The sequence below is a fragment of the Pongo pygmaeus genome, chromosome 3 (assembly GCF_028885625.2).
Source record: "Pongo pygmaeus isolate AG05252 chromosome 3, NHGRI_mPonPyg2-v2.0_pri, whole genome shotgun sequence".
Taxonomy (NCBI): Eukaryota; Metazoa; Chordata; class Mammalia; order Primates; family Hominidae; genus Pongo; species Pongo pygmaeus.
Window position 1 is genome coordinate 6,981,056 of NC_072376.2, and position 12,189 is coordinate 6,993,244.

General features: G+C 55.4%; 1 protein-coding gene across 2 annotated transcripts in view; it reads left to right on the top strand.

The window, feature by feature from the left end:
- Window positions 1–6,527: 6,527 nt before the first annotated feature.
- The window catches only part of CRMP1 (collapsin response mediator protein 1), a 74,437-nt gene continuing 68,775 nt past the window's right edge, over window positions 6,528–12,189 (top strand). The window contains exon 1 of one of the 2 annotated variants that reach the window (XM_054484767.2): window positions 6,528–7,032. In XM_054484767.2, coding sequence (XP_054340742.1) covers window positions 6,652–7,032 — 381 coding nt within the window. In that variant the 5' untranslated portion in view covers window positions 6,528–6,651. Of the gene's footprint in view, window positions 7,033–11,004; window positions 11,380–12,189 lie in introns of those variants that run through there. The other variant, XM_054484770.2, reaches the window with a different exon arrangement.

Sequence of the window (12,189 nt, forward strand, 5' to 3'; positions counted from 1 at the left end):
TGCTCCTAGCTAGGAAAGAAATGTGTCCTCAGAGTCTGCAGGAGGAAACTTCTCATCTTTGGAGTATTTTTGACCATGAGTTGGCTTTGTAACTCTACCCTCAGAGGGCCTTTTAAACAGCTGATGGTTCTTACAGAAATGAAATGCATGATGTGTTACTGCTTTGAGCTCCACTGTGGCAGAGCCTGGAGCTGAGCTCTTGGTGACTGGTCACTGCACAATTCCATGAAAGTTCAGATAATATAATTGGGTGGTAAATGACACACTAAGTGAATCTCTTGGGTGCAGTTGTTTGCATCCTAAACTCCAGAATATGCAGAAAGAGATATTCTATGATAGATATATCTGCCAGTTGGGTAAGCAAACAAAAGTAGATTTGTCTTTGGCATGTGCACCAATGGCCAACTGCATTCCTGCCTGGCTTTGAAATAAATTATTGGAAGTTCTCCGGTGCCTTAAGGTGGTGTAGAAGGAAAAGATCCCTGGGGTTTGTTCATGTATTTAGTCCTCTTCTCTGTGTTATGGGAATTTCTAAAAACAGATAATTTGTACCTTGGACCTAAAACTGCTTTCAAGAACTCAGTAGACTTGGGATTGAAGGATTGGGTTTTCTCTTTCCCATGTGAACTTTCCTAAATCCTACTCTGGCTTCAGAAAGCACAGCTCCTATATACAAGTCTGACTTCTGCATCTCTAGTGTAAATGTAATGTATTGAGTAATGGAAAGACTAATGGAAGAATTGATAGCTCAAAAATGAGTTTTTTTCCAACACCATTTTTTTTTGTCTTTGAAAACACCAGCAGGCTGTGTCCAAGCATGGGCTGATGATCCGTTTATGTGATGGTAGAACAAGGGAAGAGAGAGACAAATTAATGGGATTGTTAAAAATGGCAGAAAACTTGATATCAACTTTGAGTCAGTATTTTCTTTTTAAAGTAATATAATACAATATTTGTAAATAGGACATTGAAAGTGATGGGGGAAATAAATGTCTATGCAGTGACCTTCTAACCATTAATTCTTTAGTGGAAAAGGACAAGGTCTGCACCTAACAGAAGTAGGACAGTGAGTTTTGGGGCCAGACACACGACGGCTCTGCCACCGACTAACTGTGCAAGCTTGGACAGGGTACCTACCTCTCTTAACCTCAAAGTCCTCCATGGAAATAGTGGGTAAGGTGTGAAGATTAAAGAAATAGCACGTTTCTTAAAGCACTCAGCATGTCAGTGGATGTTGGGAGCCTTCCCTCACCCCTTTGAAAATGGGCTCTGCACAAACACATTTTGGTGGGAGGCTGGGTCCTATCCTACCAACCTGAGTTGGGGGAATAAGATGATCTCTTCCACAGTTCAGGTTTGCACAACCAGCTTTTGCAGGTAAGGCAGGGAAGAGGCATGAGTGTCATTGGCAGAGCGATAAGCAAGGCTGGCAAGTTCACTTTGGTAGAACCTCTGTGGACTCCTTAGTTCTTCCAGGTTGAATCCTGGGCAGAAATCACATGAAAGCTGTGAAGCACAGACATCAGTTTAGAAATTGTGTAGTTTCTCACTGAATCCCAAATGCACAATAACTGTACACCTTGCGGTTGCATGAATCTACAAGGTCTCCTATGCACCCTCATTCATAAACTCAAGGCTGAGAATTTTGGCAGGCCAAGTCCTGCCCCTCCCCGGAGTGAGCTGCCTTGGTTCACGTGGGAGTGGTCCAGCGACAGGACCCAACACCTCCCCTCCGGAAGCTCTTCAGCAGGACCTGCCTCGGGTCCTGGGGCAGCTATCCTCCGGGGCCTGCCTGCAGTAAAACCATCAGTCTGTGGAGATGTTCACTGGATTCCCGACCGGTTTGGGTTGGGCTCAACCCTCCCTCTGGGTTTTCAGGATTTGTAATGATCGCTCCATTTGTGTAAAATAGGCCGGCATTTTCTCTTGTTACTGAGATGTATTTTTCTATGTTAGTTAAATGTATAATTTGTGTAATTTTGTACATTAAAATGTATGCTTTTTCACAATTAAAGGGTTTTTTCCCTTTTGAATGTTTTGTTTATTGATGGTTTGTTACAAAGTGTTGTCGACCTTGACGTAACAGAAAAAGGCAATGGAGCTAGGATTCCTTTGATTTTTGGTGGGGAATAAATGCTTTTCTTGGTACTCAAATCCACTTTGCACAAATAATTAAATGATTTCCTTTATAATCATGTAGTGATTTCTGATTGCTGCTTTGACAGATGACCATGAACCCATTGCCTTAGAACAACTCACATTCATTATCTTGTAGTTCTGAAAGTCAGAATCCCTGGGCTACAACCAAGATGTTGGCAGGGCTGCCTTCCTTCTGGAGGCTCCAGGGAGAAAGTGTTTCCTTGCCTTTTCTGGCTCCTAGAGGTGCCCACATCCTTTGGCTTGTGGCCCTTTCCTTCCTCTTCAAATATCTCTCACTTTGACCTGTGCTTCTGTTCTCTGATCTCCTGTTCTCAGACTCTGACTCTCCTGCCTCTGTCTCACTTAAAAGGACTCCTGTGATGACACTAGCTCCACCAGGTGATCCAGGATCATCTCCACATCTTAAGATCCTTAAGCACAGCCACAGAGTCCCATTTGCCATGTGGAGTAACATGGGCAGTAGTTCTAGGGATTCAGGTATGGGCATCTTTGAGCATCATTATTCTGCCCACCACAGTCCCATGTGTACTAATTTGGAGGCCACAGAAAAAAGCAGACATTTAAAAATCAAATGAGCCTGGATTTGAACTGCATCTCTGTCACTTGCTGGCCATATAACCAAACAGCTTGTTTAACTTCTCTGAAAATCTTTTCTTTTATCTGAGATGAGGACAATAATCCATTACTATATACCTGATGATAAACTACAATTCCCTTTCCTTCATTTTTTTGAAAACATTGTTTTTGCAAATAATTAATTAATTTTTTTTTTTTTTTTGGTTTGCCAAAACAAAATCCACATCGGACCTGAACTGGCCTCTTGTCCTCTCCCACCTGACATGTCCCTTTCTGTTCTCTGCCATCACCCAGGAAGAAGGTTTCATGTCTGACAGGATGAGCTCAAGGTTTGTCCTTCACCAAATGTAATGCTGTAATTCACTTATAAGAACTCCTTCCCAGGAGGAGTGGGAGCAGTTGGAGGATGGGTTGGGGGATGGGGGAGGTCATAACTGTTGTCAGGATGGGGGCAGTTTTCTCAGGCTTCCCCTGCTGCCTCTGTTGGTTCCTGGCAAATATTGCTCCTTTCTCTCTCCCTGCAAGCTGGAGGGTGCATTTCCAACCTTATACCCTGGGTTTTGTTTCCTTCCTCCTTTTCTCTGTTGCGCTTGGGTTACTGACCTTGAGATGAGATGGTGTGGAAAAATCTCAGACAAACCTGAGTTGAAATCTCAGGTTAGTCACTTCCCGGTAGTTAACTTGAGCAATGGGCTTAAGGTTTGTCATCCTCAGCGCTCCAGCCTGAAGATGGAAGTGGCCTAGTTCGCCACGTGGGGCTGCCTGAGGGAGCCAGCAGTGTATAAAGCAGAGCATGATGCACGGAAATGAACTGTGTGTGCAAGGACCCTTATGCACAGTATGCAGCTTCAGGAGGGTCCGATTGCCTCCTCTGCACGGGGAGAAAACAGTGAGAGGAAGTGATATAAAGTCAGTGACATGCAGTGGGTGCCGCAAAGGTGTGTTAGATGAATGTCGAATGATTAGTTGCCCAAGACTGCATAGAAAACAGGATTCTAACTCAACCACCTAGACTCTTCTGCCTAAACCAGGTCTCTTTATCTCCTATCTCCCAGTGGGACCACCTCAGTCAGGCTCTTGGGGAGAGAAAAGGGTAGTTGTTTCGATGGGGACTCTGGCACCAGACTACTCTGTTTAAAGCTCGAATTCTTACTTGCCAGCTGTGACCCTGGACAGGTTATTTACTTCTCTGAATCTCAGTTTTCTCATCTGTAAAATGAGGCTGAAATGGTACTTTCAAGGTTGCTAAGAGGCATAAAAAAGTTACATCTGTTAGGTGCTTACAATGGTCCGGGCATGTAGTAAACTTTCTACAAGCAGAAGCTATGAAGATCCTTTCCTGCTTCTGCATAAAGACAGCCCTTTCTCAGCTCCTTCCTTGTGTCACTCCCTCTAGTCTTGGCAACTGCCCAGCCCTTTCTCACAACGGAAAGGGTTTTCTTTAAAAGCAGTAAGATTTCCATCATCACCAGCAAAGCCTGAGAGACTGTGTCCTCAAGATGTTGAGAGCAGATTCAAGCATGCAGTAGGAGGCCTGGCCTCCAAAGTTCCACCTAACTCAGACTCTTGAGTTTTCTGATATTTCTCTGGGTTATGTCACCCTGAACATTTGTGGGGTTTTAGAAGAAATTTCTATGTGGTCTTCGACATGAATTGTTCTTGCCTGGAATGGGCTGGGAATAGTATTTCACTGGACAGAGAAAAATTTTCATTGAAAAATTGGAAACACTTCCAAGATAGCCTGGAGGCTGACGGGCCTCAAGAGGAGTGTCTGTGACAAATCTGCACAGTGGACCCAGGGACACAAGGAGAGAGGAGCCAGGATGCAGCTGTGGTGGGTGGAAGGTAGATGGAGGCTGTGTGTGGAACTTTCTGTTCTCGAATTCAGCACTCTCTCCCCCATTAGAGTAAACACTTGTTGAAGGCAGAGACTTAGAAATACTCATCTGTGTCCCCACACTAGCCTCTCTCTCAAGCACAGAAAAATAACTTGCTAAATGCCCACCTAGTGGATGAGCCCATGCTCTAGGCCTGGCTGAACCTCCTTGAGGTTGAGGCCCTAGGAAGCCATTTCAAATCTCCCCTCCTGTTTCCTCTTCAAAGAGGTGGCAGGTAAAAATACCTACCTGCTGCACAGACCCCTTGTTGCAGGGTTGGAAGACAGTAGATTCAGGGAGGTGTCAGCTGAGGCCATGGATCTGATGGCCCCAGGATCCTCAGTCCATGGGGCCCAAGAGTCATAGAACAAGAACATGAATGCATCTGTCTGTCTGGTATTCTTGGAGCTTGGCCACGCTGTGGGAACTCTGGCTTGCAGCTGGCAGGGCCCGGGGTTGAAGGGACAGCTCCCAGCATGGAAGGCTGTGGGTGGGGGGACATTGCAAGAAGCACTGATGCTCCCCTCTGCAGTCCCCACCCAGTCCTGACTTTGCTTGTCTGGACTGGCTCGAGGAGGGGGTCGGCAGCTGGCGATTCTGCCTCTCCAGGAAGTGCAGCTGGGACTGTAGGGTCCCCAGGGACTTGCAGGATCCTCTGCCTGATAATTGTGGAGAAATAAGGGAAGGTGTCTATAGGAGGCAGGTGGTGCTTTGCCTTAGAGGAGAGCCCCAGCAGAGCGACCTCCACGACAGAGGAACCCCAGAACGCCCAGACTGCAAGCTCCAGGAGCAACAAACGTGGACTGTGCCCTTCGAATGAGGGAATATCTGTCTGTCTGGTTGACTGCCAGCTGTGTGTGTGTGGTCATCTCTGTCTCTGTGTGTCTTTCTCTGGAGCGTTTTCATTTAAGCTTTTGACTTCCTTTATTCCTGGTGTGGACTTGTGTGTGTGCGTCCTGTTGCCAGTTTATGATGCACATGTGTGGAATCGCCCTGAGCTTGCCTTTGATATTGGTGTGTTGTGTGGTGTCATTGGCGTGCGCGTGTATGTGTGTGTCACTGGTTCTCATGCAAGAATGTGCTTCTCTTATGTGTCTGTCGGAGTGTGCCCCTAGCATGTCCCTCTTGGCTGCTGCACCACCTTTCCTGGCCCTTACCACCTCTTGGCCCACCATATGGGTGCTTTTGTATCCAATTCCCCTCCTTAGCAGGTCAGCTCCTGGAGGGCAGGCACTTGGTCTATTTGGTCCATGGCTCTGTTCCCAGCTCCTACAACAGTGCTAGGCACTAGTGGGCGCTCAGCAAAATAATAATGACAGAATGAACGGTGTATCCAACGCATGTGCCTCTCCAGTTGTGCAATTAATCTTGGTGTGATACTGTGTGTGAGTGGGGTTGTGAGACAGTGAGGATTTCTATTGTGTGTTTGTAATGAACTCGGAATGTGCATAAGCATATATGTGTATGTGTGTGCAACATTGAGTATGGTGTGCATGATCGAGCCCCTATGTATCTCCGGAGAGCATGTGTGATTGACTCTCGTGTGAGTGCCAGCATGTCTGTGCATCTCTCATGTGTTTGGCGTAATTGTCTGGTGTGCAGGTATGAACCCGCGTGTGCCTCCAGAGCGTGTGGGCTCGCGAGTGTACGCACACGGCTCCTGCCCCGCGCTCTCCTCGCGCCCTGCGCTCCGCCTGGGGGCGGAGAGTGGGGGGTGCGGCGAGGGCACTGCGGTGCCGCGGCCCGCCCTCCGCGCTGCGGCTCGGGCGCGTCACCGTCCCTCCCCGCCCCAGCCGCGATCCCCGCCTCCTGGTCCTTTGTAGCTGGCCGCGCAGCTAGCCCGCAGCCGCCCGGAGGCCCCGCCCCGGCCCCGCCCCGGCGCGCGCCCCGCCCCGCCTCTCCCCTCCCCGGGCCGCAGTCGCGCCGGGGCCGCCGCAGGCCCGCACCGAGGCGCGGAGCGCGGAGCGCGGCGCACGGCGGTGGCCAGGGCCGCGGGCGGGCAGGCGGGAGCGCGGTGGGTGGCCGGCTTTGGACGGGTATGGCGGACCGGCGGCGCGCGTGGAACACGGAGGACGACCTGCCCGTGTACCTGGCGCGGCCGGGCAGCGCGGCGCAGACCCCGCGCCAGAAGTACGGCGGCATGTTCGCCGCGGTGGAGGGAGCCTACGAGAACAAGACCATCGACTTCGACGCCTACAGTGTGGGCCGCCGCGGCTCGGCGCGCACGCCGCGCAGCGCTGGCCGGCCCGACGCGGTCGGCCTGCCAGGGCCGGGAGGCAGTGAGGACACGGCCAGCGACGTGAGCGATCCCTCGGGCTCCGCGGTCAGCTCGCCAGGAGAGCGCGACGAACGACCGCCGACGCTGCGCATCCGCTGCCCCGCGCCCCGCGACCTGCCCCTCGGCCGGGACAATGGCCAGGTACCCTCGGGGCGCGCGCGGGCCTTACGAGGGGGGCGGGCCCCGGGAGAACCCAGGGCATGGGGCGCCCGAGGGCCATGCCCGGGCCCCGGTGTTGGGGCAGCGGCCGCCAGGCTGGGGAGAGCCACGGCGCGGCCCCTCCCCCACCTCATCATGCAAGAGGTTCCCAAAGCTGGGGCGACTCGGTCGGGGCTGGCCGGCGTGGTCCATGAGACTTGGAAGGGATCGCCCGGGTCCAGTCCCGGCTCCTCTTCTGCAGAAAGGGAGAGCGAGGTTCTGAGAGGGGAAGTTGGCTAAAGCCACCGCATGCACGCTTAAAACGCGAAGGGACCTCTGGGATGAATCTAACCCAGGCCCCTCATTCTGTTTTGTGAAAAGACCTGGAGCTCCGTTCTGCGTTGGTCCATTCATCCATCCACTCACTCGGTAGTAATTATAGAGCACCTACTGTGTGCGGGGCCCCGGGAGAGGTTCCGCGAGTCGCCTGCGGCCACACAGATTAAAGCTGGAAGGAGCTTTTTTACGAGCGCTCCCCTCATGCTTGCTGGGGGGAAGGATTTGGTTAAGGATTTAGTTCGTCGGGCAGTTGGAGCCGTAAACCCCTACCCTCAAGCGCCAATAGATTCAAGGGGCACTCCTGAGCTCCGCAGCACACACCGATGTGCCTGCTTCACAGAGCAAGGTGGAGGTAGAGCTGGGATTTGAACTGGGGTCTCTAGCCTCCCAGACCTGAGCATGGGGCTGGGAGGATCAGGGAGAGGGAACGCTAGGGCTTGGGCCCTGTGGGTATTCTCTCTTGAGCTGGGGGTCACCAGGGAACTTGGGGAAGAAGGGCGGATGGACGGCGTAGCCTTTGGATGGACCGACGAGAGCCAGGGTCAGGTGCCAGAAAAACGGAAGTTGGAGCATCCGAGGGCTGGGGAGCTTTCGAATTGGTCCAGACCTGGATGCCGAAGCACTGCTAGGTGCCAGGCCCAGGGTAGGCGCTAGGTCCCTGGCTCAGCAACCTGGCCCCACCCTCCAGAAGTTCCCAGGCTAGGGGGAGCGACGGATTCATTGTGAGAATTAAATCAGTTAATGCCGGTCGGTAGTGAGCATTCAACAAATGTTTGTTGTTGACTTTTATTACAATCATTATCATTTTAATTAAACCTTCCCCTATTAAATGCTATGAGTAACCCAAAGTGAGCCTGGAGGGAAGCAGAGCTTGATCGGGGCAGATATCTGGGAGGGCTTCCTGGAGGAATAGGAGCAGGGGACTGGTAGGCACGGTGGTGGGCCTCTTCGGGCCCCATCCCTTCTGGGGCGGGCTTTCTGTAGCTCCAGAGCTCTCCGTGGTCCTGAAGCCGGAGCCTCGCGAGGGAGAGGTCCAACAGCAAGGGTGTGTGTGTGTGTGTGTGTGTGTGTGTGTGTGGTGGTGGGGTGGTCAGAAAGGCAGATGGTGCGAAAGTCCAGCCTCCTCTTCCCCCACTCCTTCTTTATCTCACCCCTGTCCACTACCTTCCCTGGTGGTCCGACCTCTCTTGGGATCCAAACTCCCGAGCCCGATGGGGAGGCTTCTGGGCCGCGAGCCGAGAAGCCGGACCAGTACCAGGGAATCCGGGTTTCCAGCCAAGGCGCTTTGCTCTCTTGAGCCTCAGCTTCTCCATCTGTCAGATGGGGGTGGCCGTCTTCTCCCGGCCTTCCTCAAAGGGTGGTGGAGTACCAGGGAGGCGAGGGCGCTTTGTGCACGGCCCGTAGCTGTCCCAAGGAGAGTTCCTCTGGAGCTGCGGTCAATGTCACCAACGCCAGCATCTCCCCCAGGGCGCAGCCTGGGCCAGCCCCGCAGCTGCGCCCTGACGCTTGGGGACGCTGGTCGCTTCACCTTTCCCGTTCGTCTCCCCTCCTCCTTCCTCTTCTCCCTGTGGTCTCCTCTGCCTTTCTCCATGGCTTCTCAGGGACCGGACAAAAGGCAGCGCCTCTGGCGCGCCCGGGGCTCCGAAAGCACTCGAGCTTCGCGACTGTGGAACTCAGGGGCTCGCGATCTCCACGGAGGGAGGGTTTTACTTTCTGCGGGCAGAGCGGCCTTAAGGCTTGGGTTACAGCGGGCTCGGGTTCCGGGGCGGGCCTCACCGCTCCAGGGCTTTGCAACGGGTGCCCCGGCCCTTCCCCCCCGCCCACCAGGCTTCTCCCTGGGCTGCAGGAGGGGTTTCTGCGGCGCAGGCGCAACGATTGCCGCTGCTGGAGGCTGAGCGGCTGCGGCGCTTTGTACCGGCTAAATCTGCTTGGGAGCAGCGATCTGTTTGGCCAGTGGCAGGCGGATGCTCCTCCCCCTGATACGTACGTGGTCTTGTCCCTTGCTCTGGGGGCTTTCCGCTCAGATCTCCAGACTGACCCCAGGGAACGCCCTGGTACGTGGAACCTAGGACTTAACAACTCCAAGGAAGGGAGTGTAGGAGTTGGGGAGGGACAGTGTTCCCATCTGCAATTTCCGGTCATTGACAGGGATTTTAGGCCCCGCTGAGAGCCAGGGATGCATGAATGCGTGGAAGGAAATGAGTTGTAAACAGAGTGTGGGGGAACCTGGCATCTCCATGCTGCTTTGCCGCAGCTAATATGTTTTGCACCCAGGGTACATCATTTTACCTCTGTAAGCCTCAATTTCCTGTCTGTAAAATGGGAAAATTATGCCTAGTTTTCCTGGGATACTGAGCTGGCTTCTCTGTGAAGCTAAAACCTCACCTCTATTTTAAGGCCCAGGTGTCTCTGGCCTCCTGCCCTGGATTAGGGGACTGGCCTCTGGGGTGGTGGAGGTCAGGGCCCCAGCCCCCATCCACGGTGCTGGTGGAGCTGTACCAAGCCTAGGCCACTCTCGCTCTGGATGGCAACTTGAAAGCAGAAAAGATGAGTAGTTTCATAGGACCTGTGGGGTTGGATTTCGCGTGCAGAAAATGAACAACGAAGTGGTGGATAAAGTTGGTGTTTTATTCTGCCTGGGAACTTGGGGCACCTGTCCAGTGAGGTGGGGGCTTGCTGGGGCTCCCCCTTTTCCTCCATCTTTCATCTTTTCCCCTCTGCTGTTATGAACCTTCTCAAGCTGTGACCTGGCTTCCTGCCCACCTCCCTCTGGAGCAACATCTGGATCATGGACTCCGGGGCTGGTGTCCACACTGCTGGGAGGCTGGAGCACCCTAGTCCTCCTCCTGACCCCCAGCTTGTCCCCAGGGCTGTGGACACCTTGGTGCCAGTGGCCCAGCCCTCCAAACACTTTCTGTCTTGGAGGCAATTCTGTGGGGTGACCTGGTGGCCCCAATGTCAGGCTGCTGTGTGATAAGGGAGCTGCTGTTGGAGTAGAACAAGTCAGCATTAATTAAGGCCGTACCCTTCTGTCCCTGCTGTTCCCTCTGCCAGTTAGGGGGCTCCACCTTAGCGGCCCCCGGGGGGGCTGGTTCAGTGTTAGGATAGAGAGGGTGGCAGGGAGAGGCTTCGTGGTGGGGAAGGCATTGGAGATGGGTCTAGGGGAGTGGGCAGCCTTTTGTCTGGGGTAGACTATTTAGGGAGAGGGTACAGCGTGAATAAAGGCTTGGAGTCCGAGATGGAAAAAGTGCTTGGTGCATTCAGGGAGAGGCACTCGGGAAGGATAAACGGAGGCTATAGAAGGAGAGGCAAGAGGGGAGCGGTCCTTGGGCGCGATCCTGGAGAGCCAAGAACGTTCCCAGCAGCTTGGGCCGATCCTTGGCCCCCGTCCCACACTCCCTCCCCCCACACCCCCGCAGATGTTCCGGGGAGGCCTCCAGACGCGCGGCCGCACACCTGTGGCGCCGTCCGCGGGCCCTGACCGCGCGGTCTTTTTCTTTTAAAGGAGCCCTGAAAACCAGACTCTCTGGATAGCCAGAGCGAGGCCAGGGCCCGCCAAGGGCGTGTGCGCAGGGCGGGGGTCGGCGGGGCTGGGCGGGTGGGGGGCGGGGGGCGGAGTGGGAGATCGGAAGGGAAGCGCTTCCTGGTTCGAGCGGAGAGAGGCGAATCGGGCTTCGCTCCGCGCTGCCGGGAGGAGCTGTCTGCAGCCTCCTCCTCCCGCCCTCGCCTCTCCCTCCTCCTTCTCCCGCCCTCCTCGCCGAGCCGGGCGGTGCTGGCAGCCGGAGCGGCGGCGGGCGGGCCGAGCAGCCGGGGCAGCCGCGCGTGGGCATCCACGGGCGCCGGGCCTTCGTCCCTCTCTCTATCCCTCCCGGGCCTTTGTCAGCGCGCCCGCGGGGAGCGGGGCCGAGAGCTCCGGACCGAGTCAGACAGCCACGCAGGTCAGCGGCCGGGCCTAGGGCGCCAGAGGGGGCCATGTCGTACCAGGGCAAGAAGAGCATCCCGCACATCACGGTAAGCGGCCTCCGCCCCCGCCGCCCCGCGCTGGCCTTCGTGGGCTGGGAGTGGGCGCCCGGCAGGGTCCAGATCCACGGGGCGCCGGCAGGGGCGGCCCCCGAGGCCTCCTGCGTCGCCGCGGGTGGGGCGGGGCCGGTCTTGGGATTTCAGCCCCCTCCCCCAGCCCCTGGGGACAATGGGGGTGGGGGAGCCCCGCATGGCGGGGCGGGGCTGGAGCCGGGAGTCCCTCTCCCCGCGGGCTTGCCGCCCCCTCCCCCCACGGGATGTGCCAGAGGATGGCGTGGACAGGGAGGATGCGGAGCCGAACAAAAGAGGGAGGGGCGGGGGTCCGAACCCCCTCCCCGCAGGCCTCGCGCGGGGGTGGGAGGGTGAGCTGAGCCTCCTTGGCTCGGCCCCCGCACCGTCCGGCCCATGCACCCCACAGCCCGGTACCTCCCCCGCCAGGGGAGGGAAGAAGATCAACTAGTGCTCCCCACTCCTCGCCTTTACTGATGGAGTGGAAGTCCGGACCTAGGGACAGCGCCATGATGGAAGCTCGGTCCACCCCTGCCCGCAGCTAAAAATAACCTAATGGGGCGACGCTGGCGGCTGCCGGCCGGGAAGGGTTAATGCTGCCGACGCTGGGCCGCGAGAGGGTGGGGACGGTGGTGGAGGCAGAACAGCCGGGCTGCGTCCCTGGGTGTGGCCGGAAACAAAGGAACCCCCGTCTTTACGCTTTATCTCGGGGTGGGGAGCTGAGGGCGCAGCGGTCAGGAGCTGGCCCTCTGCCCCAGTTCCTGCCTGGCATCAGCGTGGAGCCTGACTGTT